At 41.0% G+C, this 26669-nt stretch overlaps 1 protein-coding gene across 6 annotated transcripts in view; it reads right to left on the bottom strand.

Moving 5' to 3' along the window:
- ADGB (androglobin) overlaps nt 1-26669 on the bottom strand; it is a 286810-nt gene that overhangs the window by 121885 nt on the left and 138256 nt on the right. For all 6 annotated transcript variants that reach the window (XM_006034315.3, XM_025216304.1, XM_025216303.1 and 3 more), the window contains 7 exons: nt 23962-24007; nt 13786-13954; nt 12540-12603; nt 10731-10833; nt 9311-9452; nt 7277-7391; nt 5599-5766 (listed from right to left, as the gene is read on the bottom strand). In XM_006034315.3, the coding sequence (XP_006034377.2) occupies nt 5599-5766; nt 7277-7391; nt 9311-9452; nt 10731-10833; nt 12540-12603; nt 13786-13954; nt 23962-24007 (807 nt within the window). The remainder of the gene's footprint in view (nt 1-5598; nt 5767-7276; nt 7392-9310; nt 9453-10730; nt 10834-12539; nt 12604-13785; nt 13955-23961; nt 24008-26669) is intronic.

The raw sequence follows: 26669 nt of genomic DNA, 5'->3' as shown, positions 1-26669 counted from the left end.
TGGCATTGTGATATCTTTTTCACATATTTCTTGGTCCCCCTTGGAATGATGATGGTAAAATTACAGTTTTTCCTAATTGAATACCAGAGGTTTCAGCAGTTTCTGTTAAGAAGTCCATAAGACCACTGTATTGTGCTACTCTAAGATTTCCTTGTTGTTGCCTAATGTAATTTAAATTGTTTGCCTCAAGTTGTAAATGTGAATCTACAATCTACTGTTAAGTGAATTTTCCTCCACGTAAAATTGGATTAAATTCATTTTGATGAACTGCTGTTTGAGCAACTTTGAATTATAACATGGAAACTTTTTTTGATGTTGAAGTCTCATATCCAGGAAGTTTTGAAGCTGGATGCCATATGGATAAAACACAACGTATGTCATGGGATCTAAGTTAGCATTCAAAATACTTAGATTTTCAAAGCCTTGAGATCTTGAGTAAATTCTTATGTCCCTATGGAAAGGCGGTTCTCCTTCGTCATTTTGGAAAAGCATGGTATGTTCATCATTGTTTGACAAATTATATCTTCTTCTTTCAGATTCTCGGTCATGATAGAACACCATGCTAATATTTGCAATTGAACAATTTTCCTCAGCCGCTCTTTGCTCTTCTTCTCTTACAAGTTCACCTAACATTTTGTAAGAGGTTGAAAATGGATTGATGTTTCTCTGTAAAGTGTCCAGGTCTTGCATTAAAGCAGGATTGCACTGGTGATTTTGGGGATGATTGAACCATTCTTCAAATGCTTTGTTGGGATCCAAAATATAAAGCTGGCCATAGGATCTTGCATCTCCTTCTCTAGGCAGTAAATGAGGTGTTGGGTGATAGAATTCTCCATGGACATGAAAGCAATATGGGTCCTGTCCAGGAACAGGTACAATTTTTGCTCCCAAAAATGCAAAGCTTAAAGAACTATTAAATGACCTAATGTTGGTCTGAAAGTTCTCATAAAACATATGCTGTGGGTTTGCTCATGTCCTCTTTAAGTAACGGAGGAAATTTGTGGTGGTAAGGCAACCTCACTTTTCCTTTGCAACAGCAATTTTTAAACTTTCCATCTGATGGCTGCTCAGCTGTGAAGTTTAAAGAATGACAAAATTGGCAAACGACATCCATTTTACTGCAGTAATGCCTTTCTACTTCTGACTGTCTTGTAAGAAATGACTGTCTCTGATTAGGAATTGCCTTTGTCATGTTTTTGCAGAGCGAAAAGAGTCCAACTGTCTTCTCACTGCAGCATGTTCTTGGGACTCAGGTACACAGCTTTCTTGATTTCGTGCGGCACCTAAATGTCTTTGCACAATGCCTTTTTCACGAGACTCACTTATATGACCTTCTTGATGGTGTTGCACATCTAATTGTCTGTGCACAGCTGCCTCCTCTTGTGATTCATTAGCACAGTGTTCTTGATGGCACTGTGCATCTAATTGTCTTCACATGGTAGCATCTGCTTGGGAGTCATCTACACGGCTCCCTTGATGTCATTGCACATCCAATCACCTTCTTCGTGTAGCTAGGTCCTCAGATTCATTGTCTTGTGCACATCTTTTTCTACTTGTATCTAATTGTCTGGCCCCAAAACAGCGGTGAGGGTGGGGGGTGCACGGGGTCTGGCCCAGCCCCCTGCTCTGTTCCCTGTGTCCCCCACTACCCTCCTCCGTTACCACTGCCTGCATGGAGGAGGGGAGGGAACAGGCTGGTTTGGGGTCGGGGCCGCTCTCCCCACTCTCCTCCATCGCTGCCATCTACTCTGTCCCCTGTGTCCCTGCTGTTATGGCGGTGCTCCTGGCCCAAAACTTTTAGAGTGCTCTGACTGTTTCGGTCAACTAATCAGAGTGTGAATAAAGCATTATGGATGGGGAGACAGACAGACAGACAGACAGACTAAGGCTTTTATAATATCAGAATTAATACCTACTTTTAAAGGAATATCTAACCTACTAAATATACTGTCATTTATATCAGCTTCTCAGTTCCTAGATACAAGTAGCTCAAGTTGTAACAAACACACAAAATACTGATGGCAGAAAAAGAAGTCAGGGTAGCATTACTCTAATATCACTAATACTTTCAGGAAAGTAACTGTTGTGGGGGGGGCAGCCAAATACTTATTATATCACTGTGTAAATGCAAGTGGGTTGGTGTGCCTGCTCCTGGGCACATGGACTTTATTGCCTTTGGATCTTGTCTGTCATTCCAAGCAATAGTCCAAAACACAGCCAACAACCCTTGCCCCAAACAAATGAGCAAAGCAAAACCTTTCATCTTTTTCTAGGTGGCAGGAGAGGGCCTTTTAGCTTTGGCCTAGCAAGCTCCTTTGGGTTTCAACCCATCTCCTGGCCTCAAACTGCTTCTTCCCCAACTCAAGCTCCTTGTTCTCTTCCCCCTAAGATATCACCCTAAGAAATAGGCCTGTGTGAAGCAGCTAGTATTCAAATTTGACCGATTCAGGAGACTGATTCAATTCGGTGATTCGAATCACTGTCCCGAATCAATTTGGCTGAAACTGATTTGGAGATTCGGCTGCTGCCTATTTGGCAGAATCTCCAAATCAAACAGGCCCCATCCCCCGCCCACTTTCCCAGGCCCATCAATGGCTGCCCTGCCCTGTCAAAGGTCCTGGCTCCTTAAGAAAAAGAAATGCCCCGCGCTCACTGGCTGCTGCCCCCCGCTGCCCCCTGCTGTGTGGGGGACTTTGCCATGAGCCCCCAGAAGCCCTGACAGTCGCTGCAGCAGCCAGTGAGTGTGGGGCTTTTTCTTTTTTTTTTTTTAAGAGCTAGGATGCTGGGGCTGTTAGAACAGGTGGGGCTGGGGGGTGCTCAGGAGGGCTGCGGGAGCAGGCAGGGGATGGGGCCTGGCAGGGGTTCCTCAGTGGTCCCCTCCTTCTTCAGCACCCCCTCCCACCCCTACTTACCAGTACAGAGTCTGGGTCCAGCTCCCTGCGATGACGAGTGGGGACTGCTTGAATCTCTGAAACTCTCTGAATCTTTTCCAAATCGATTCAAAGAGGCTCGAATTGATTCGGACCTTTTTATTGGTCTCCTAATTCAATTCAGATTCGGAGATTCAGCCACTAAATCAGGCCTTATCTCCTCCAAATCGAATCAGCACCCGAAGCTTCACACAGCCCTACTAAGAAATCCTTGCCTCTCACATAATTTCTGGAGCATCACAGCTACAACATCACTCTTAGACTACTGTTCTTTAACATATGCACAGGCAAGCATAAGTAAATAAATCTCAGCTTTTATTACGTGCCAACTAGCCACCCATAGCTTGGCTCCTACTTCAGGGCTGTCTGCCAGACTGCCCTGTTACAGTAAGCATTAGGCCTGTGTGAAGTTTCAGTCGCTGATTTGATTCGGCCTGATTTCGGCGGCTAAATCTCTGAATTTGAATCAGGAGACCCTTTAATCTCTCTGAATTGAATTGTAACCCTCCAAATTGATTCAGAGCGATTCGATGATTCAGACATAGACGGAGCTTTAAATATTTTTTCTACATACCTCAAGGTACTAGGTGGCTCGTGAATGCTGAGATGGTGGGGTGGATGGAGCATCCCACAGTAGCACGGGGGGGTGCATAGCAAGCTTGGCAGTGGACCTGGAAGTGGACCAGAAGCACTTCCGGTCCACTTTTGGGTCTCCTGCAGTCTGAGGGGGCCACTTTTGGACACTCCTGGGTCTGAGGGGGGCACCCAGATTCCCCCTGCAGCCAATCGCTGAGCTCGGCCCCCATGCACTTGGCAGTGGATCCAGAAGTGGACCAGAAGTACTTCTTCAGAAGTACTTCTCCGAAACAGCATCGAATCTTCAGATTTGGATTCAGCTGAATTGAATCAGGCCAGTGATCCAAATCAGTGAATCAAACGCTGTCCCTGATTTGGGCTGAATCCAAATCTGAATTGAATATGATCCATTTCGCACACCCCTAGTAAGCATCTGTAGTTTTTGTTGTCATTCTCTTTATTATCTTTAGTCATTGCTATTACAACATGGATGAAGGTGTTGAAAGCACCTTGTCCAAATTCACAAATGACACTAAACTATGGAGTACAGTAAACACACTGGAGGGCAGGGAGTGAATTCAGGCAGATTTGGCAGGGAGCAAATCCAGGCAGATCTGGACAGACTGGGGAAGTGGGCAGATCAAAATAGGATGCAATTTAACAAGGATAAGTGCAAGATGCTGCACCTGGGGAGAAAGCATCTCCAACACACCTATAGACTGGGAGGCACCATTCTGAGCACCACAACAGTGGAAAGAGATCTCGGAGTCCTGGTTGACACAAAAATGACCGTGAGGTGCCAGTGTGACAAGGTAATAAGCAATGCTAACCGCACTCTTTCTTGCATCAGCAGGTGCATCATGAGCAGGTCTAAGTAAGTGATAATTCCCCTCTATGCAGCATTGGTGAGGCCGCAGATGGAGTTCTGCATCCAGTTTTGGGTGCTGCACTTCAAGAGGGATGTGAATAACCATGAGAGGGTTCAGAGGAGGGCCACTCCTATGGTTGAGGGCCTACAAGTTAGACTCTATGAAGACAAACTGAGGGACCTGAATCTCTGCAGCCTCCACAAGAGAAGGCTGAGAGACGATCTTGTGGCTACCTACAAACTCATCGGGGGGGTCAGCAGGGAATAGGAGACACTCTGTTTACCAGGGCGCCCCTTGGGGTTACCAGAAATAATGGCTACAAACTGAAGGAGAATAGATTTAGATTGGACATAAGAAAGAAATTCTTTATGGTAAGGGTTGCCAAAATATGGAATGGGCTTCCAAGGGAGGTGGTGCTTTCCCCTATGTTGGAGGTGTTCAAGAGGAGATTAGACAGGCATCTGGCTGAGGTTTCTTAACCCCAGCGCTCTTTCCTGCCTGGAGCAGGGGGTCAGACCCGATGATCTACCAGGTCCCTTCTGACTCTAGAAATCTATGAACATGTAGGTCTATGTTAATTATTTTTATTTAAAGTTTCATAGTTTCATAGTTGTTAGGGGCTGGAAGGGACCTTACTAGTTCTGTAGGAGTACCTGATTCACTTTAGTTCCTGCATACTAAAATGGAAGTACAAACAATAATATGTTTGGACTATTTTAATATAAAATGTGGAAATGCTATCAACGTGAAAATAATTTATTGTCTTAACAAAAATACGTTTTCTCCCTGCATCATGAATATTAGTTGCAGTAGGCAATTATGCCATGTCTTGCTTTCAGAACTCCAGTTAATCTCTTCACTTTCCTACCCTGAATTAGGTCACAGTTAAAAGCTGCTCTATTTCGATGTCTAAAAACATGCATGGCAAAATTGCCAAAACACAGCTTCTGATTTAGCATGTGGAGTTCTGCATACATTATAATTTGTTAATAGAAAAGAAAGACAGTTGCTGTTCGTGTTTACAAATTCTATCATTTGCATATGCAAGTTAAAATGAGCACTAAACAGTTCATGCAAAAATCTCAAGCAGAATTGGGGTCCCTTTGAAAATCTGGATCATAAAGAGAACTTATCTGAAGAAAACAAAGCAAATGTTAAAGATGCATATTCTTTACAGTTTGCGGTCTTTTAAAAACAGCAGGTTCTTTATACTGTTTGTTCACCTTGAAGTGTTCTTTCACTATCCCAGTACCATTGAGACCAGGAGGACAGTGACTTAGTTCCAACTCCTTCAGGGTTTTGGAAAGTCTTGGCTCACTGCTGAAATTATCTATCACATTTGCAATAGCCTTCAGGATTGCTGTAGCCTGTTCTATAAACCGGTAGCTCTCCTAGAGAGAGAGGACGTAAGTAACTATTACTGCATAGAATTCTTGAATCTTTCTTTATATTACAAAGCATACAAGTATCTCATTTGTACTGAAGTATTAAATCATTGCTAATTTGATATGATATCAAGCTGCTTTGGTTTCTGGCATTCAAAGGATACAAAAGCTCTACTCATTCTAGCTGAAAGGAAATTGCTATCATTTTATCAGATAGTGAATATTTTTACATCAACTATTGATTACTTTGCTTTTGTATCAGGCAGAGTAGAATATTTAGTCAAAATGAAGATGTTATAATATAATGGGAGTATAAATACAGCAATTATGCTCTGAATTGAAATACGCTTTTTGGCACAAAGTTTATTTATTCTATTCCTATGCCTTCAAAGTATGTAGATGTTATTTGTGCATAGTTGAACACTTTGTCAATGTGTGTGTTACAGGAAGCCCATTAGCTTTCACTTAGATTTCTATAAGCAAATCTGGAGACTAAGATGGAAATGGTGCTGTGTGAAAAGTGCCTGTTTCCTGCAAAAAGAAAGATGACCCCAAATGGTAATTGCAAAGGGTCTTCTATTTTCTTGTGTTATGGTAAGGGAAGTTCCACCTACATAGGCAAAGAAGAATGAGACAATCCAGAACCAGGAAACACAATTTTCTACTTTTAGAATGAGCTAATTTCTACATTGCTAAAATACCCATTATAAGTTTACTTAAACTATTTTAATATCCTAGTGTCAGGATTATTCAATTATGCAGCTGCATAAATGTCTACAAAATCTCCATTTCAAAACTGTTGCACAACTGTGTTTCAGACATTAAAAGTTAAAGTCTCTAGTCCTTGAAAAATATGGACTGAGTGTAACCCTTGCAGTGACAAGTGTCTACATCTGCACACCTGCTAACCAATAGCTATAAAAAGGTGTTAATTAGCCCCCAAGGTTATCAGAGGTTCTATAAAGTCCCTTAGATCAATAGTTCATTTTAAATATAAAATTTATTTTTACACCTATTAGGAAACTCACAACCCTATGGGGGGAAAAACCCTTACTGATTTGAAGAACAGTTTGCAACACTGGAAAGTCTAACAGTTATTTCTGAACTCAGCTTAATCAACTCTATGTGCATTATGTGTAGTATGCAGCCATAGGAAAGATCATATAGCAGGTTAAAGTTACATACTTTAACCAGATTCTTTAACATTCGTTTTTATATTGTTACCTAAATGAATTTTCAACTATTGGTCACGAAACAGAAAGACATCCAATACCATTTAGAGATATATATCAAGCAGATATTACAATTTCTGATTCAGTGTGCCTCCCTCTTCCCCCTTCCCAGACCTCTGAACTCTTTTCCTTTGTCATTCATTCATTCTGCAGATATTAATATAATTCAAGAAATATCAACTCTAAATAAAGATGAGACAATATGCAGGTTTTGAAATAAAATAAAAATAAACAATGGTTGACAACTTGTAGTATACTTGCTGAAGTATTTCAGTAATATGTACCTTTTCAAGGTTTGGCATAACAGTATCCTCTTCTCCAAAGACACATGGAACCATGCTACAGAGATGGATATGGTGCCCTATAGGAGAACTTGCAGTGAAGATTAACACATGTCGCCTACATTAAAGAACAAAATACACTAATCAAGGCACTCTTTTTTTTTTTTTTAATAAACAGTGGCTTTTCATTCCACTGACTAACAGTGAAATCCTTTTCTCCCCTCACCTCTCCTTTCAATACACAATTTTAACTGCTTGGTTCTCAAAATATGCACTTGGAGAGACCACCAGGAAACATGCCTAGAACCACTAGTTAGTTACAGGTTGAGAAATAGAGAAGCCAGTATCAAATACTTATTTTCTAATTGTGTTTTTTATATAAGAAAATTACAAATTGCTTTAGCATTTCAGGAAGACAGAGAATCAATACTTTGGTTTAATGACCATGCCTTCTTTGCAATTTCTGGATACTACTAGTAACACAAAGGTGTTCCCTTTTAAGCTCATAAATTTGATTTCAAATACCCAAAATAAGGCTCAATAGTCCTGGTCATGTGTTACCATAATGACATTTTTTTACATGTAAGAAGCAAAGATTTCTTAAAGGTGCTTTCTTTTATTGGACCAACTATGTAGTTGGGATAGAGTTAGACAAACGCAAGATCTGACAAAGAAAGTCTTACATTCCTAAACTTGTCTAACTCTATCCCAACTACACAGTTGATCTAATAAAAGATATCATCCTAAGAAATCCTTGCCTCACATAATTTCTGGACCATCAGAGCTACAACATCATTCTTACACTACCATTTTTTACATGTACACAGGTAAGCATAAGTTAATATTGGGGTCCCTGGGTTTTGTCTGGGGTAGGGGTATGGGGCGCTACCCATGGGGTGCAGGGGGGGTGGGACATGGGGCTTGCGAGCTATTGGAGTGAGGCAGTGCCAGTGGCACACCCCACATTCCTAGCCTGGGTCAGTGAGGCACAGAGTGTGTCCCTCCCCTGTCCTGGTTTCATCCGAGTCCCATGACTCTGCACTGGAGTGGCTTCAGGAAGAGCTGAGAGGATTTCTACCTCCCAGCTGAAGACCCTTCCCTTGCAGCCATTATAGAGCTTTGCTACAGTGACATAGCAGCCAAAAATAACCATGCACAGCCAACAAGGCACAATACGGGCTGTTACTGCAACATCTTTTAGCACTTCCAAAAGGAAGTACTAAACGATTGCGCAGTAAGAAAGGTACTATACAGCCATGTGTAGATGTGCCCAATATGTCAAATATGTCTGATATTTTTGTATGTATTATTAATACAGTAGATATCTATAACATTTGTTGTTGTAATATATGTTTTTCTTTTGCATAAGATAAATTATACTAAAAACACAAGCTAAAAGTTCACAACAGTCCTTCTTCTTGATTTTTATGGTATCTCTTTGAAACTATAAACCAGCAAGCTTTTTTTTAATTAAAGCAAAAGGTATTGAATAATCCACATTTTGGTTCTAGTGGTAAGAGATCATATAATTATAACCTAGCTGGGGTCATATGAGCCCAGTATTCTCTCCTGCCCAGGGCAGGGGGTTGGACTTGATGATCTACTTAGGTCCCTTCCGAACCTACATCTATGAATCTATGAATATTTAGTTTCTTTCACCAGCAGCCTGTTCAGAAACCAGCTAGTGTCAAAAGATTACAGTGTTTTGTCTTTTTTATTTTAGTAACAAGTAAAATGCTCTACACTGAATATCTGAGGTTATCTGCTGAGAGCAGGAAATCCTGTGGTGACATGATGTCATGGTTCCATAATAACTTTATTCCCAAATGTTAAGAACTGCACTACCTTTGTTCAGTTTATGTCTTATGTGTTCGTTTGTCCCTTTTGTGTGGAAAAAGTCCATTAAAAAAGAATTAAATTTGCTACAATATCATTATTTCTTCAACAAAATATTTTAAAATGAAATGTTTATTGAGGTAGTCAATGGGTGAGAGACAGGTGCAGAGGTGGGGAAGAGGAAGAGAGATGGGTACATACCCAGCAGGAAGGTTTAATACAGTAGCTTTAGTCGCATATGTATGTATCTTTAGTAAGAGTTGTCCAGGAGACACATTTTTCCAGGAGAAATTTTCAACCATTAGGGTGCCCTTTGGTACAATAGAACCTTCTTTTTGTGTGGCTGTTAGGAAAAAATAGAGAGAAAAATGTAAGTTATTAGGGTCAATTAATATAACTATCTAGAAACAGAATTCGGAATAAATGTTGGCCAACACATCTCTAAGACAAGCCATGCAATTTGGTACCTGTAAAAAAGACAACAACCCCCCACAACAAACTGAAAGACAAAATATCTATTGCTTTTGCTTCTCCACCCATTGCTAATGTTGTAGACAGCCACTTGAGTCAGGGGGAAACAGAGCAGCTGTCCTCTTTTACAGTTAAAGTACAAAAATAGGACCTTATTTTTAAATGATTTATGATGATGTAAATGGGACCCTTTTAGACTCCTTCAGACTCCCCTGCCATTTAGTCCTGCTCTACCATGTGTCGCAGGGTGCTTCTACATGAGGCATTTACAGCGGAGTTGACTAATCAGCTCTGCATTAAATGTCACATGTCTACATGTGCACCCCTGTTAGGCTGGAATAAACTAATTAACTCGGCAGCAGGGTAAGGGCAGTACTTATAAGTGCAAGTACTATCCTGCTGTGGAGTTTTTTACTGTGCTGCAGCGCACATGTAGAGACTGTCCGGGCTGACTGGGCCTGAGTTTACTTCAGTGTGGGAGCTGCCTGTTAGTCCCACACTGCAGTGCCCTTGTACACCAACCAGCCCCTCTATAGGATGTTGAGGCAGGAGGAGCAGCCCTGGGCTGGCAGGCTGACCCCCAGGGTCTCCCTGCCAGCTGGGGATGCTCTGACTCAGCTCAACGTGCTGCTATATCAGGTGCATATTTAAACGGTGCACCCAGGAGCAATAAACTCGAGTTTCATACTTCACATTAACTGTACATGTAAACATGCCCACAGGGTCTATCATATACTTGTAGTAATATAAAAACAAAATTGTGAACATGTTAATATTCGCTACAGGTAATTTCCTGTTCAGTTTAACTCTAAGCTGTATATAACCTGTCCCAAAATACTGCACAACTGAATATAGCTTGGTGGTCTGATTTACTGTGACTTATTTCTTAGAAGTTAACAACAAAAAAAAGCCTTATGATAGTACAGACAACATGTATCAGCTTTGCAGATGAGAGAACTCTGAATTATCAAACAGAACTATCCCAATTCTTATTGAATTACCTAGACTTCAAGTGTCACACAAATTCACAATAAAAGAGAAAAGAAAAGAAAAATATAAGTTTAAAAATATCTTATGATAAAAGAGAATCTTCAGCAAGACAGAACAATCAATAACAACATACATGCTCTTTTCTTTGTACTGATTTTACCTCCAGTATCTCCCCAGCGCACTAATGCAGAAAAACTAACCAGGATTTCAATAGGCTTCAAACTGTCCACAAATAAATAATAGAAGATTCGATCATCAGTAGACTGCAGGGGGAAAAGACATTAATGTTGAATATCAGTTGAATGCTGCCATGTAACAATGACTTTTATAATGACTGACTTAAAAATCCAACTTTGTGGCTCAAGGCATAGTACATAAATTAAACAATTAATTGTCAGAAGCACTTCTGAAGAAGTTACAAGTCACTTATGCATGCAGATTAAGTAAAAATTAAGGGAAATTAGTCTTCCTCTGATATAATTAATTTACTAATGTCCTTCTTGCCAGCTGACAATTTATAATAACTATTTTTGGTTCTTTATTATGCTATTTTAATGGTACAAAACATGAAGATATTGTTCTGCAACTTTCTGGTTAACATCAGTAAACCTGAAGACATACAATACCATGAAGATTCTTGATTTGGCTATTTAACAGAGCTAACAGAACAAAAATGATTCTACATGCATATTATGATTTCTACCTTGCAAATATTGTAAACAATAAATGGAGCAATTCCATAAAATATTTCATTTTGATTCCTAGCACACAGGAATACACTGCCTTGTTATTGGCTGATTTTTTTAATGTATACTATATTTTTCAATTCCATGCAGTTGCAAAGTCCAAACAGGAAAACAGGCCCATAACCTAGTTAGGCTTTACAATATAGAGACTAATAATATTGTAGGTTCCTTGCACTTATGTAATATAGAGTTAACTTTCTACGTGTAGGATTTCATACTAGACTCATGCAGAATGAACTTTAAAGGGGGAGTAGTTATAGAGAATTAATGTAGAAATTACAAAACCACAGGTGAAATATGTTATTTAACATATTATTTTATTATTAGTGTTAAATCTTTCAGTTCTGTAAACTGAAGCACAGATGTTCAAAAGCATTACTATAATGCTTATATACTGTAACTGAAGTCTATAATGTAATTTCAGTGACTGGCATAGATCCTCAGATTCATCACAGCTGCACTTCCATTGAGAACACATAGAAGCATGGTCTACATTTCTATCCCACCTATTTCAGAGATTTGGGTGGTGGGGGAAGAGGAAGGGAGGGGAAGAGGGCATCAGCTGCTGACTTGAGATTTAAGATGCATGACAATGGGAACTTTAGGATCTTGTCCAACCTGCAGTCTTTTCCTGATTAACATAATCTATATTTTTCATCTTTTATTACATGACAACAATTTGTAGTACCACAGTCGTTTCTAATTCTAAATATAGAAAAATATTTGCTACATTATTTTGCCAGATTTACTATCAATTACATTGAATTATGACTAGTAGATATAAGTATTCCCATGTGTGTTTCATCTATTTTATCTGTAGGAGTTGCTTTACATGTTTAATACAGATGTTCAGAATTTATGAGTTAAAAGATTTACAAGGCTTTCCCCAATTAAAAATAAAACTTAATTCAAGGCTTCCACTTACCTTCTCACTGAAGCTCTGACACATTCTTCAAAACCAATGCATATCAAATATAATGTCTATTAATATGATGTATACGAAGGGTGCTCAATCCATTGGCCAAATGTAGCCCACAGAGCCAGAGCATCTGGCCCATGGAGCTCCCCACAAGTTGAGACATTTGGCGGCAGGTGAGTGATGGAACTTAATACTGCCACTCTTGTCCGCTACCAAATTCCCAAGCCCTGCATAGTAGGTCAGAGCCAGAGCTGAATTCTTGCTTTATCTGTTGTAAAGAAACTCTGCAGGTCATCCCACTTACCTTAAAATCTGCCTTCTGATAACTAAAAGTATACGTATGTGGTTTGTGGAAAATATGTAGGTACCTATGAAGAAAAGGAAAGTATGTGGAACAATTAACTTAAATAGCGTATATTAAAAACAATGCTCCATCCATAGCAAAAAGCACTTTTATTTCATGAATGTGCTATAATTAGCTCTCTCTTTTTGTGAAACAGAATCAAAAGTGTTTCTTGAAAATGGTTCAACATTTGCAGCTTCATAAAAGATGAATACAATTGATCTCCAGTGAAAGCTGCTGACATGGAACTGCAACAAACATATTAATCAAAGTCTTCCTTGTGCATATCAGGCAGGTAGGGTTTTTTTTTGCAAGCAGCAACGAACTGAAGTTACCATAAAAGTTTAATACCTAAAAAAATCACTTTAATTACAAAATTCAAAAGTACCCCTAATAGTGCTGATACTTCTTTATGTAGTTTGTTAATGTTCCTATGAAATCTATCAGTTTTTACTCATCCTTAGATAATGACTGAAAATTCCCACTGCAATAATTTCTGAGCTCGGTTTGAATGAATCAGTCTCAGTGAACTCAACTTTAATAGAAGGCAGCATTCAACTTAGAGTGCAAGATTTTATATAAAGAAAGGTTTTAGCTATTCAAAGTTCTCACTGAAGCTCTGACACATTCTTCAAAACCAATGCATATTAAATATAATGTGTATTAATATGATGTATATCAGGGATACGCAACCTCCAGCCTTTGGGCCAAATCTGGCCCACAGAGTCATACCAACTTGTGTGGCTCCCCACAAGTTGGGAACCTTGATGGTAGGGGAGCACTGGTAAATATCAACTACTGTCCTCCATTCCTAAATTTCCAAGCCCCGCATAGCAGGTCAGAACCAGAGCTGAATTCTTGCTTTAACTGTTATAAAGAAATTCTGTAGGCCATTGCAGAGCCTCATTGACACGCATACAACCCCACTACTGGGTTTGCAAAGGCGTAACTGACTGGGAATTATGTTGATGATGCAAAAGGAGGAATAGAATCCCATTTGTCCTCATTCAGCTGCATAGATTCTGTAGCACAAACAGCAGCAAGAGAGGCGAACAACTCGTATTTCCCCTAAAAGAAACCTAGTAAGACACTGCGTGCAGACAAAGAACATATCTGTTAAAAATAAACATATTTTACATTGTTATTTTTCATAGAACAACTATAATTTTAATTATAAGAAATATAAAATAAAACCTCTGTTCCTTACTGAAAACAAGTACAGAAGTCTTCAAAATTAATCCATGTCTCCCTAGAAACAGGATTCCTTTCTGTCTCAATATCTTCCTGTGATTTATCCACCATCTGGCTGTAAACACCAGTATCAGCTGCTTCTGATGTCTGCGCCACATCATTACTTATATATTCAGTTAATTCTTCTGCATGGATGAGGGAGACACAGAATTCAACATGTCAAGAACGTGCAAATTATAGAAATGTTTTTTTTCTGTATTGCAGAGCACAAAACCTGACAAGATTTTTCTTTCATATATATTTTATTTAAATGTTTTGGATAACCAAATAATATATAACCAAGATGCCTGCATCTTGAATTCCTAGCTACCATGTCTCAATATACAACCATATTTGGAATAATATACCATAGCATACCCTGGAACTTCAGCACTTTTGAAATATCCCTCGACCCCATGTACACAATAGTAAACACAAAGTCACCTCCATAAGAAAAATTGCAGGCACCTTCTCCTAAGTTTCCTATCTACATACCCAGCAGAAAGCAGAACTTGCAGGAGAATGAAAAAGAAACCACCCACTAAATTTTGAGCACTAAGATCCACAACTACTTGGTTTCATGTGTTACCTTTACTATAGTAACAAATTACAGAGCTAATCAAGATAGTAAAGAAACATATATGCACAGTGGCTTACAGGCACAGGGCCTGACAGTACTATGTGAACATAATCTTTGGAAAGCTAAACCAGGCACAGTCTAATTCATAGCCTATATATGGACATGAAAATTCCTTTTTGGATTGCTATCAAGGAAAAAACAAATGCCATAATGTGCAATGTACACATTGTGCGGTATTCTGCAATTAACAGCTTTACTAGTAGATAAAGCCGAGGAAGTGTTTAGATTTATGCGTGAACAAAGAAGCCTAAGTGATTATATGCTGTTGGTTTCCATTCTTTATTTGCTCTATACATAGGAGCTTTAATAAACCCAGATTATCAAACTGATACTTTTCATAATGACTTGAAGAAGTTATTTTTACTAAATCAGCTGTTGCTTGTCTTGTGCACCAGAAGTGCAATTACCAGCTAACTGCAAGCACACATTTAAAAAAAGATTAATAGTAATTAAAATAGATTGAAAGAAGTGCTAAATGTTCAGGAGAATGGAGAGGTAGCCCTATAACAATGAGAGACTAAAGGATCTTGGCTTGTTTAGCCTAGGAAAGTGATTCTGAGCCAGGGTGCCTTGAGATCCTTTCAAGGGTATTGACACGCCACATAGTGTTAGCTAAGTGCCCGCTAGGCATCTTAAAGTTACATTACTTTGGGCAAGGATTATCTTTGAGCTGTGCTACTTGGCTTGAGCTAACTTCTAGGTGTTTACCCGAGATAAAACCACCACTCTGCAGTCTTCCAATCTCCCAGGATGCACTGCTCCCAGGTGCCTGGCTGTTCCCAGGATTGACAGCTGGGGACAGCCAGGCAACAGGTAGGAGGGATGGGGTGAGCAGAGAGGGAGGAGAAAAGGGTGAAGAGGATTAGGGGAGCAGAGGGAGATAGGATTGGAGGAGGGAAAAGGGAGTGGATGGGTAGGTGGGGAGCTACCAGGCTCCTGCCCCCTTTCCTCCCCAACTTGCTCCCCTGAATGAACTTCTAAATCCCCAGAATGCCCCCTTGCCATCCCAATCGCTCCTTCTGCCCCCCACTGGTCCCTCCACTCCCAAATTGCTACCTTGCCATCCTGATCAGCCCAAGAGTGGTAGAGGCACTGCTGGGGGGTTCCCTTTCCCTGCCTACTTCTGGGGTCCCTGCAGACTACCTCTGACGCTGTGTACCAAAATCCAGCAGCCCCTGCCAGCCCCTCCAACTACAGGATGGGTAGGGGGGAGGGGATAAGGTGGGGGGGGCAAGGAGATGCTGAGCAGCTATGGGTCCTGGTAGTGGCTGGATCTAGGTGTGTGGGGATGGTGCAAGCAGGAGGGAGCCTGGGAGCATGCAGGGAGGGGGAAGCTCCTGATGCTGCTGTGACTGCAGTGATCCAGGAGTAGAGGAGCCTATTGTGGGGTGGGAAGTCAATCCAGGGGTAGGGGACAATTTGGGGGCTGGAAGAGGCATCCATTGGGGGGTGGGGGGGAATTCCCCCCTCCTTCTCCCCAGCTTATATTGAGGCTAAAGCACCAGTGAGCAGACACATAATAAGCTTGAAGCCTCTAGCCATTTCCCTGCTCGCTAACCCTTTAGCAGCAGAACTGAACAGTGCATATTAGAGAAGGCATTAACCCCAATGTGTGAGTGATCAACAGCACTTGTTAACTTTAATACAGACTAACATTCCTTAGAATTAGCACCTGCTAACTCTAACATGTAATTTCACCCTTAGGTGTGCAAACATGATTTACAGGATAAACCCAGAGATTTCAAATAGGTATTCATGGTATGAAAACATATTATTCCCTACAAAAGGAAGAAAAACAAAATAAGAGGAAACTGAGGCTTGTGTTCAGCTTCATGGCCCCTATTTTCCTGTCTCAAATGTTTTCCAGACAATGAATGTATAGTATTACTTAATTATTATTTCTAATCTCATGTATATGAAGACATTTTTATTCAAATAATATGGAAAATAGTCAGCAATATGAGACACACACTTTAGTTCTCTGCATTACTACGTAAGCACAGAAGCATGCCAACTTCATCCACCTTAAAAATGTAGTAATACTAATGGTAACCACATCTATTAATTGCACCTCCAGATTGATAAAACTTTAACCCCTACTGAATCACTTTCTGTAATCATAAACAGAAAATCTAGTTGACAGCACACTATTTTAATACATCATATCTTTTCTATATAAACATTATTTATACATTATTTAATAAAATATTTATTTTGTCAATTGGAAATTTGATTTTCCCATTGTGTTTTTCAGGTTCAGCATCTGGTTGTTTATTTGTGGTCATTTGCTTGGGTGAATAATCAAAGCAACAATTTTCTGCAAGATAGTGGTCAACAAGGTAAATAATGTGATACCTCATGCTTCAACAACAAATAAATCAAAATACATGAGCTTTCAAGCTAAGCCCTACTAGCAATCAGCATCTGCAGAGAAGCATTAAATCATGAGAATGTAACTATTATACTGTGACAGCTGGGTAGATAAAGCATATACATGTATGTGTACATTAATTTCTGGTTTAGAATCTCAAGAAAGCATAAAAAGTATAATCCTATTCATATTTTCTATTAGAATTAAATCTTGCCCTAACAAATTGAAAAGCATATGACCTCCTATGCGGATGTCATTTTAGCCAGAACTCTCACTGAGGCACTCTATTTCTACCCAGATTTCTATCAAATTTTCTGTGCTATGCCTGCCAGGCATGAAACAAACTGAAATCTGCCTAGACTTTTTGGAATTAGCTTTTTTCTGGAAATATTCTGGACTTTACTGAAGCTAATGCAGTCTTTTCAAATGTCAATATTCAGTTATTACATAAAGCCTGAATCTGTTTTCATAAAGGTCTGTGGCAGTTTTGCTATTGATTTTACCAGAAATGGGATCAGGCCCTTTCCCATGACAAAAATGTCTCCCTCCCTAAAAGAGATCAGAGGGAGAGAGAACTATGTCATAAGATTTTTCTTTTTTAAATCATTAAAGAAAAAAATCAAATCACATTAAACAAGGCATGTTATGGCCGAAATGCAGGACAAAATGTACCCCAGAAAAACTCTGTAGGCTAATGGAAGCTTAAACTGGTATAAGATTAATTTCTTAAATAAAAAGCATTCCTATGCTTTAGTTTTATGAATCAGTATTACGGATATAAATAATTTACACTAATGAAAACAGCAGCTCTACATCTGAGTGAAATGGAGGTCATTCTGTTACTTAAACAAAATGAAGGCACAATGTACTTTGTAATATGTCTTCAAAAGCTTAGGATAGGAATTCACTCCCTAAGGAAAGAGTCCAGAGGAGAGCCACACACATGATCAAAGGGCAAGAGAACAGGCCTTATGAAAAGAGGCTACAAGCTATGGAACTCGTCAGCCTGGAGAAGCACGGGCTCAGGGGGGACTTGGTGGAAGCCTATAAGTACATAAAGAATGTGCATCAGGATCTGGAATGGGCCGGGAACAGACTTCCTCCAGAGGTGGTGCAAGCACCTCCTCTGGGCACTTTTAAGAAACATTTGGTTGCTTATCTTTAACTCCAGCTGACTTCCTGCCCCTTGGGCAGGGGGCTGGACCAGATGATCTTATGAGGTCCCTTCCAGCCCTAATGTCTATGAAGTCTATGAACTGGAGTATATATAGTTTTATGTTTACAGGCAAAATGTGAGGGAAAGATTGTGAGTTCTTCTGACAATAACACACATTCTCCATTTTGCTATATAACTAATGACTAATTTGGCCTAGAAGCATCCCAGATATAACTTCACTAAAATTAATAAAACAACATCAGATAATTTGGTACTTTATTCTCAGAATTAACTTGAACAATAGAATCTCATCAGTACCTAACAAATAGACTATCCAATATATAAACTTAGGGTGCAAACTAGGAGAAGGTGACATTACTGTTTTTAAAAACTTAACCAAAGCATTTTAGGAGCCTAAATCCCATAGGCATTCAATGAGATTTACGAACCTAAGCAATTTGAGCATTCTGAAGATTTTACCCCTGAGCCTCAGCCCTGAAAGCTGCTCCATGTATTTGGCCCCCAGTACCACACTGAAGTTAACAGGCTCCTTCCAAGCAGATCTTGCTGGGGTGATCTGACCCCAGCTAGGGGTGTACAAAAGTTTGGGAGGCATTTTGTTTTGAAGCCGCTTTGACACGTTTCAAGCTCAAAGCAGCGAAATCAAAACAAAACAAAAGGCTTCAAACAGCTTCAAAATGAAATGAGGGCACTTAAGACGTTTCTAAAGTTTCAAGATGTTTCAGGTTTCAAAGCTGGGCCTGCTTGCAGCTAAACAGGAACTAGGGAGACGGAGGGGAAAGAGAAGGGAAAGACTGCTCTGATATTCATTGTGTAGCTGGCCAATGACTGTGATCCTTCCCTGAGGTCCCTTCCAATCCCAGTGCTCTGGGGGAGGGACAGAAAAAAAGCATAAAAAGCATTGAGCTTTCTCTGCACCTTGGGGTCAGCTTTCTGTGTCTCAGCATCAGAAAGGCTATCACTTCCTACCTTTTCCTTTCCTAATACCCTTTATTATTATATTTATTCCATTCAATGTATTCCTACCTCAAAATCCTCTTTTTGTTTTAGTTAGTCTATTTTGTTTCTTTTCCCCCAGAAAAGAAATCTGTGGTTTCTCTCACGGGGTCCAAGAACCTACAGGGTTTAGTGGGACCATTAGGACCGTGACGGAGCTGAAGCTCGAGGGCAGCCTCCCTATCTATTATCTTTTCCAACAAGACGTGGCACCCGTAGGGTAGAGCTGGCACTGTCACAGGGCCCTAGGGGTATCATGGCCATCTCTAGGGAACCTACTCCATGACAAAGTGCAGTTTCCCAGAAACCCCTGCACCTATCTCCTTGAAACTTGGCAGGCTTCATGGCCTCAGCAGGGGCTACCATGCCTGCTGTTTTCATCCCACTCCACCTTAACACACACACAGTCAGTGGCGACGTGTAGGGGGTGCACAGGGGTGCATGTGCACCCCCTGAGAGCACTGGTGCACCCCCTCACCTGCCATGCTCGCCGCTTAAGCAACAGGCAGAGGGGGGGCAGGTGAGAGCACTGCTGCCCCCCCTGCAAGCACCAGCTGGGGAGTGGGCAGTGATCGGCCATGGAGGGACTCCTCCACCCACCCGTCAGTGGGATTGGCCACAGAGGGGACCCCCCCATCACTGACTGGTTGCTGGGGGGACACATGTCCCCCCTGACTAAGGCGGCACCAGTCACGCATGCACAGTCACACGTCACGAGTTTTGCTTGTCAGCACCTTGAGGTGCAGTTTCCCAGAAAACCCTACACCTATCTCCTTGAAACCTGGCAGGCTTCATGGACTCAGAAGGGGCTAGCATTCCAGCTGTTTTCATCCTGCTCTACCTTAAGCACACACAACATGAGTTTTGCTTGTCAGCAGCTTGAGGTGCAGTTTCCCAGAGACCCTTGCACCTATCTCCTTGAAACTTAGCAGGCTTTGTGGCTTTATCAGGGACTACCATGCCTGCCGTTCTCATCCCCCTGTGCCTTCACACTTGCAAGTGACATGAGTTTTGCTCTGAACAGTTTGAGATGCAGTTTCCCAGAAACCCCTGCACCTATCTCTTTGAAACTTGACAGGCTTTGTGGCCTCCCCAGGAGCTAACATGGCTGCTATTTTCATTCAAAATCGGGAAACAAATGACAAAGTTATAGGCATTTTCATGATTCCCATTATAAACTATGGGCGAAACGTTGAAACTGTCGAAACAGTGAAACAGTTTTGACGAAATGAAATGGAACAGTGTTTTGAAACAGTGAAACGAAACACTGTCCCTTCGAAACGGCGCTGTTTCACACAGCCCTAGCTGACTTCCTGCCCCTGGGGTAGGGGGCTGGACTCAATGATTTTACGAGGTCCCTTCCAGCCCTAATATCTATGAAATCTGTAAGTGCAAAGGTCTCTCCATGCAGTTCTCCTTGCAGACTACCCCAGGAAATGAAAACATTTATAAACAGGTATCTAAAGCAACTGTGATTAAGAACTTGAAAAAGGTAGTTTCTCAAAGTAATAAAAGTGAGAAAATTTTCCTGAACCAAAAGGGTTTTTGGGGGTTGAACAAGATGACCTCCTGAAGTTGCTTCCAACCCTAACTTTCTATGGTGCCATGTATTTCAGAGAAATATCCAAGAACAGAAAAATAGAGATTGCTCTTTATTTCTAAAACAGCAAAACTCATTAAAGGCTAAACCAAACTACCAGCTAGAGATTCTAATATTGTTTCAAATGAAGTCAAGTTGCCTGCCAGCCGTCAGACAGTTCATGTATTTAACTACCTACTGACCTGTAAGTAAATTCTTAATAGTTAAAGTAATTGTTGTCTCAGTCTAAATGTCCTGCATATTTGGAAGAATTTTTAGCCCTAGAAAAATGTGTTTTTAAGCAAATGGCTCCTAAATAAAGAATTTCTTAAAAGAAGATGCCATTGCTCTCATTACTGGTTTATACTTCATGCTGTGACATATTTTATAAAACTGAATGAGTCATAGAGAATTATTTTGAAATAATATGATCTGATTGCTCTAACCTATAGAAGCACGACATAATGGAAATTACTAGACCAAAGTACTAACAGTCTTCCCCTTCCCCCCAACCAAAGGATTTCCTCTTCTAGAAAATAATACTAAATACTCATTAAGTTTTTACTAGAAAAAATGCACTGAATTCATCAAGGGAACATCTCATAGGAACCAGTACATGTAACTTTTCAATACTGTTATGATTATTAATATTTATCAAGGGTGATATTCTGCTGTCTCCAAATTGTCCATATAGATGGACATTTGCTGGATGTCGATTGATGCAATCCAGCATAGAGGCAGCATACAGGGAACCAGGACACAAAGAACCTGTACAGCCTGGTACTGCAGGTCATAAAATTAAATGCTAGTCACTGTTGCAGTGCTGGACGGGCATGGAACCATGTAGACAGTGTGCACTTTTTGGACAAAGAGGAGCCCTATGTTAGGTGAGCTCCCCGCAAACTCCAGGAAGGAGGGTGGCAAGAGGCAGAACATGAAAAGGCCACATGACTTCTTACCAACTGGAACCTGCCAAAGTACTCTTCAGTAGGGCTGTGTGAAATGGCACTGTTCCATTTTGCCTTGAGTTTCGACAGTTCAACGGAACAGCATTCCATTTCTAATTTAATTTTGATTCAAAACAGCTGTTCCATTCCTTTCCATCGAAACAGAAAGGCTGTTTCGATGCTGTTTTGACGTTTCGCTGGGGATGGGGACTCAGTTGGGCTGAGTCCCCGTCCCCAATGCTAGATTGCTCCGGGGCGGGAAGGCAGCCCAGCTGGGGCACCATCTAGCCAGGGGATGGGGAGGCAGCCCAGCTGGACTGACTTCCCATCCCCAGCACTATGGTTGAAACGTTTCGACTAGCCTTGTTTTGTTTCGAGGCTATTTCGATGGCCTTTGTTTCATTTCGATTTTGCTATTTCTACCTCAAAATAAGTCGAAACAGTGTCAAAACAAAATGCCCATCAAAATTTTGCACAGCCCTACTCTTCAGCCCCAGAAGGAAATGGATGCTCTGACCCATCCATCTCTCCCAACTTTTGCCTCCTGTTGTGTAGATAACTCACAGCACACAGAGGATGTGCCCACTGAATACTCTTTCCACACTGAGCTGCCCCCACACAGTGGAACAGCACTAGTGTGATGAATCCTGGCAGATGTCTTGTCTTGTTAACACTGCCCAATGGGATTTCTTCTACCCTGCTCCCTTTCATTAGCAAGTGAGTTCCAGGGAGGCAGAAGGCAGAGGGTCAGATGAGGACACAGACTCCAGTCTATGCTTTCTAGAATATTCCTGTTTGTTATGCAATTACTTTCTAGTGCAGGATGCATAAACAGTGTGGGAAACAGGTTACAACCCAGGTTTCAGCCTTCCCAGCTGAATGCCCTGTGTACTAAGCTATGCAGTCAGGTTCCCAATAGATTTTACAGGCTTGGTAGCTCGGTGGGTCAGCTTCAACATGAAGGATAAAGAAGTCCTCATCTCCTTCCCACAACTATTTTATTACCTAGTCATTAGGAACTTCCCCTGGGAAGTGGACAGTGTATAGTTGAAGCTCTCTGATATACAAGTCTAGAACTGAAGTTTCCTATTTTCTGCTTGAGTCCTCTATGTACTAGGTATTGCAAGGCACTTCACCCTCCTGTGGCTATTTTTTTTTAATTAAAATTATTATAATTGCTATCTTTTAGGCTGGACTCAATATTGTTTGTGTGTACTAGTGAGCATAAAGTATGCCCATGGGATTGGGCCTCTCAAACTAAGCAGAACTAAGATATAGCTTTGCCCTGTTTTGGTTTGGGACAAAATTTTAAGTGGGAGATAGCTGCTCACACAAGGGTGCTTCTGCACATGCACAGAAGACTGGGGTTAGGTGTCAAGAGAACCATCAGCATCAAAATGCAGCTACTATATGAATTTAGGAGCCCAGTGGTTTTGCAGGTAATGGACTGAACTATTCTGGATTGGGGTATTTTTGCCTTAAAACCAAAATTCTGTTTTAGGCACCAAGGGGCCTTTTTCACCCTGCATCTTCTTTTGCTAGATCTGCATTTAAGAGTTACCATAAGGTTGTAAATACTACAGCTTCTGTGTCCAGAAGTGAGAGATCAAGGAAACATCAAGCATAGGAAACTATGGTAAAGACAGATAGAACCTGTCTTACATTAATGCTCTTCATTGTGAAGTTACTGACATCTCTGCCAGCATGAAATGCTTTTGTTAATTAGGAGCCCATTATAGCAAAGCAGCCTTCTCCTGCATAGGTCATCCAACTGGGTGTGAAGCAGATACAGTCACTCATCACCAATGTGTCTTAGAAGGCTGTTATTAAATTTGAACCCTTAATACTTTTACTTGAATCACAGATTTTCAAGTCTCCAATACCTAAAAATATTCATAACACTCCTGCACTTTAATTGTTAACATATCTTCAGCCTCTTCCTCTATCAAGACCCAACAGGCATCTGAATAAAAATAAACTTATATTCCAGTTCACAGATGCATTCTGAAAAATGACCAGGCATTTTCTGTCTAAATCATGGTTCAAAACTACATTAATCGCAGAGCGATCTCCTGCAGAGACAGATTTAAAATGTCACATTTCTCACAATTAAAGTTTCCCTTTATTCTTGGCTTTTACTTTTTTTCTCTAATAGAAACAGCATTCATAATGATCAAGGAAAGCGTGTTGCAAAGTAAATTTTAGGTGCTTCAGAAGTACTTATTTTTCCCAACATTTTTGCAAATTAAGAGTTCATAAAGCCACTTTTAAGACATATTTTCAATTACTCAAAATCTTTCACTACAAAATGAATCCAGGGCCTAGTGAAGTCAGTAAGAATTCTGACATGGTGTTCATGAACAGTAAAAGTGAGACCCAAAGTTACATGAGATCAGTAGTAATATGAACATAAATTACTTTAATCACAAACAAATCCCCTTACCTTTCATGGGTCCTTCTGTGTTGTGGTGCTGAACGAAGGAGGCCTCCTATATGGAAAAATAAAATAAAATCTTGTCATGACAAACGCAGGTATTTTTAAAGAAAATACATGGAACCCACAAAACAGTTTCTATATATTATTGTATCAAAATTGTATTTTAAATTTAAAGAGAAAGCATAAGAAAAAAATCAGGATTTCATAGAACTCAATATATATAAAATGGAACATTAATGAATAAATTAGGTCAGAGCTGTCCAATTTTGGCATGACAGGGAGCTACATGTGGTGCTGGCATTTAGCCCCTGGCCCACCCACAATGCCATCCACATGCTGCAGGAGAGGTCCCTTTGGGATTCCCAACACATCGGCTGCACCAGGGGGACACAGCTCCGCTGCCATCCAAACTGCGGGCTGTGCCAGTGGCACACAAAGTCCTAGTCTTTTTCCCACCGTGCAGCAACTGCCCACCAGTTAGACACCTGAGTTATGTCAAACCTATGAAAGAAGGCAGGGTAGATTTGCACCTCATAGACTAATTAAATCAGAGATGTATAGCATAAAACTTTCATATGCAGCAAATTGTTCAATTTATGTTGCCCTTCCTGCCAAAAGCTCAGAGCAGCTAACAAGAAGAGAACAGAATAACTTACAAAACAGTTGAGCAACAAGAGAACAAAACAACATAAAAGGGAACTAGAATATCAACATGAAACAGAGATCCCCCAAACAATATTTCAGTCTAGCTTTGTTTGCTAAATGCCTGGCCGAAAAAGAATGTTTTACAGTGCTTCAACAAGATGTCCAGACTCAACCTCTGGCAGCCCTCATGAGAGAGGGAGTTCTAGAGCTAAGGACCAACTTCTGAAAATGACCTTGCACACATTTTGTCAAGTGGACTCAGTATATTGATAATGCTTGCCAGAAGTTGCTCTCAGCTGACCGTAGGTTTCACAATGGGGTATCAGGAAAAAGGGCCAGACCTTTTAGGACCTTATAGGTCAACCCCAGCACCTTGAATTGTGTCTGAAAAGCTACTGGGAGACGGTGCAACTTCTGGAGTAGTGGTGTTAAATGGTTCTGTTGAAGCTTTCCCATCAGGAGGGCTGCCACTTTCTGCACCAGTTACAGCTTCCTGATGATTTTCAAGAGAGCCTTATACAGAGCATATTACAGTAGTCTAGCCTTGAGTTTATGAAGGTATGGATGATGAAAGCCAGATCCAAATCTGAAAGAACGGGTTGCAGACCCCTCACCAGAAGCTTACTGGGACTTCTTGGGGAGTTGATGCTGATGTGCCAGTCTACTCTAGTCTACTCTTAAACAGAATACTGTGTCCCAATCTGGTTAACCAGTGCTCATACTGATAAGGGTGACATACAATTCAACCAAACAATGCAAATCATTACAGGAACAATCTGATCCATCCCTCTTCAATGACTCCCTATTCTTAGTAACATACATACTCCCCCATTAAGAAGAAAAAAATGCCTTAACTAAATTATAAACTAAATTTAAAAAAAATAGCTGCAGCTACCTTTACACAAAGATCTCTTAAACCCACCAGGTCTGAGATTAAAATCGAGACATCCCACTTGGAGAACAGCACTTCAAGTTGAGCAAGGCTCATTTAACATCCAAGATGCCTGGATGCAAGGGTGGGTCAATTCACCCCTTAATACAGAAATTATTATTACATAATTGGTGCTCAACGTCAAAGAGCAGTACTCATCCTCAACCAGCAGGATGGGGTCAGAGGACGGGCAGGCTGAAGTGCTCTGGGTCAGGATACAGGGGGGTCATGGGGAAAGGGATTTAACAGTGGGGGTCTACTACAGACCTCCTAACCAAGGGGAAGAGCTGGACCGCAAATTCTTGGGTCACCTTGTGGAGGCACTTAAGGCAAGGGATGTAGTTGTCATGGGTGATCTAAATTACCCGGACATCTGCTGGGAGGAGCAGTCAGCCAGGTCTGACCGCTCACGGAGGTTCCTGGCTAAGATACAGGACCTCCAATTAACCCAAGAGGTGCATAGTCCTACCAGGGGGAATGCCCTGCTGGACCTGGTCCTGGCCACAGGCGATGACCTGGTGAGGGGACTCCAGGTCCTTGACCACCTGGGTGATAGCGATCATCACTTGTTGGAATTCACCATCCAGCGCAGGGTGACAAGGGCTTGCAGCAAGGCAGTAGCCTTAGACTTCAAGAGGGCCAACTTCAATGAGCTGAGGCCATTAATGGGGGAGGCACTAGGGTCCTGGAGAGGAACTGGGTGCCCAAAATGAGTGGTCATTCCTTAAGGAGACGATACTCAGAGCCCAAGGGGTGACAATCCCAACAAGAAGCAAAGGGGGCAAGAGTGCCCAAAAGCCCCCCTGGTTCACCAAGGGCATTCGTGAATACCTTATTGCCAAAAAGGAGGCGTACACCCAGTGGAAGGGAGGGGCTATCACCAAAGAGGAGTATACATCCACTGCTCGGGTCTGTAGGGGAGCTGTTAGGAAAGCTAAGGCAGATACGGAACTAGGGCTAACATCAAGGATCAAGGATAACAAAAAGTCCTTTTTTAAATACAAAGGGAGAATGAAAAAGGCCCGAGGTAATGTGAGGCCCCTGCAGGATATGCTTGGCAATCTGGTGGTCACACCAGAGGAGAAAGCAGACCTATTTAACAATTTCTTTGCCACTATTTTCTTTTGCAGGGACCGTT

The sequence above is a fragment of the Alligator sinensis genome, unplaced genomic scaffold (assembly GCF_000455745.1).
Source record: "Alligator sinensis unplaced genomic scaffold, ASM45574v1 scaffold1494_1, whole genome shotgun sequence".
In the NCBI taxonomy this organism is placed as follows: domain Eukaryota; kingdom Metazoa; phylum Chordata; order Crocodylia; family Alligatoridae; genus Alligator; species Alligator sinensis.
This window is presented reverse-complemented; position numbering and strand designations above follow the sequence as displayed.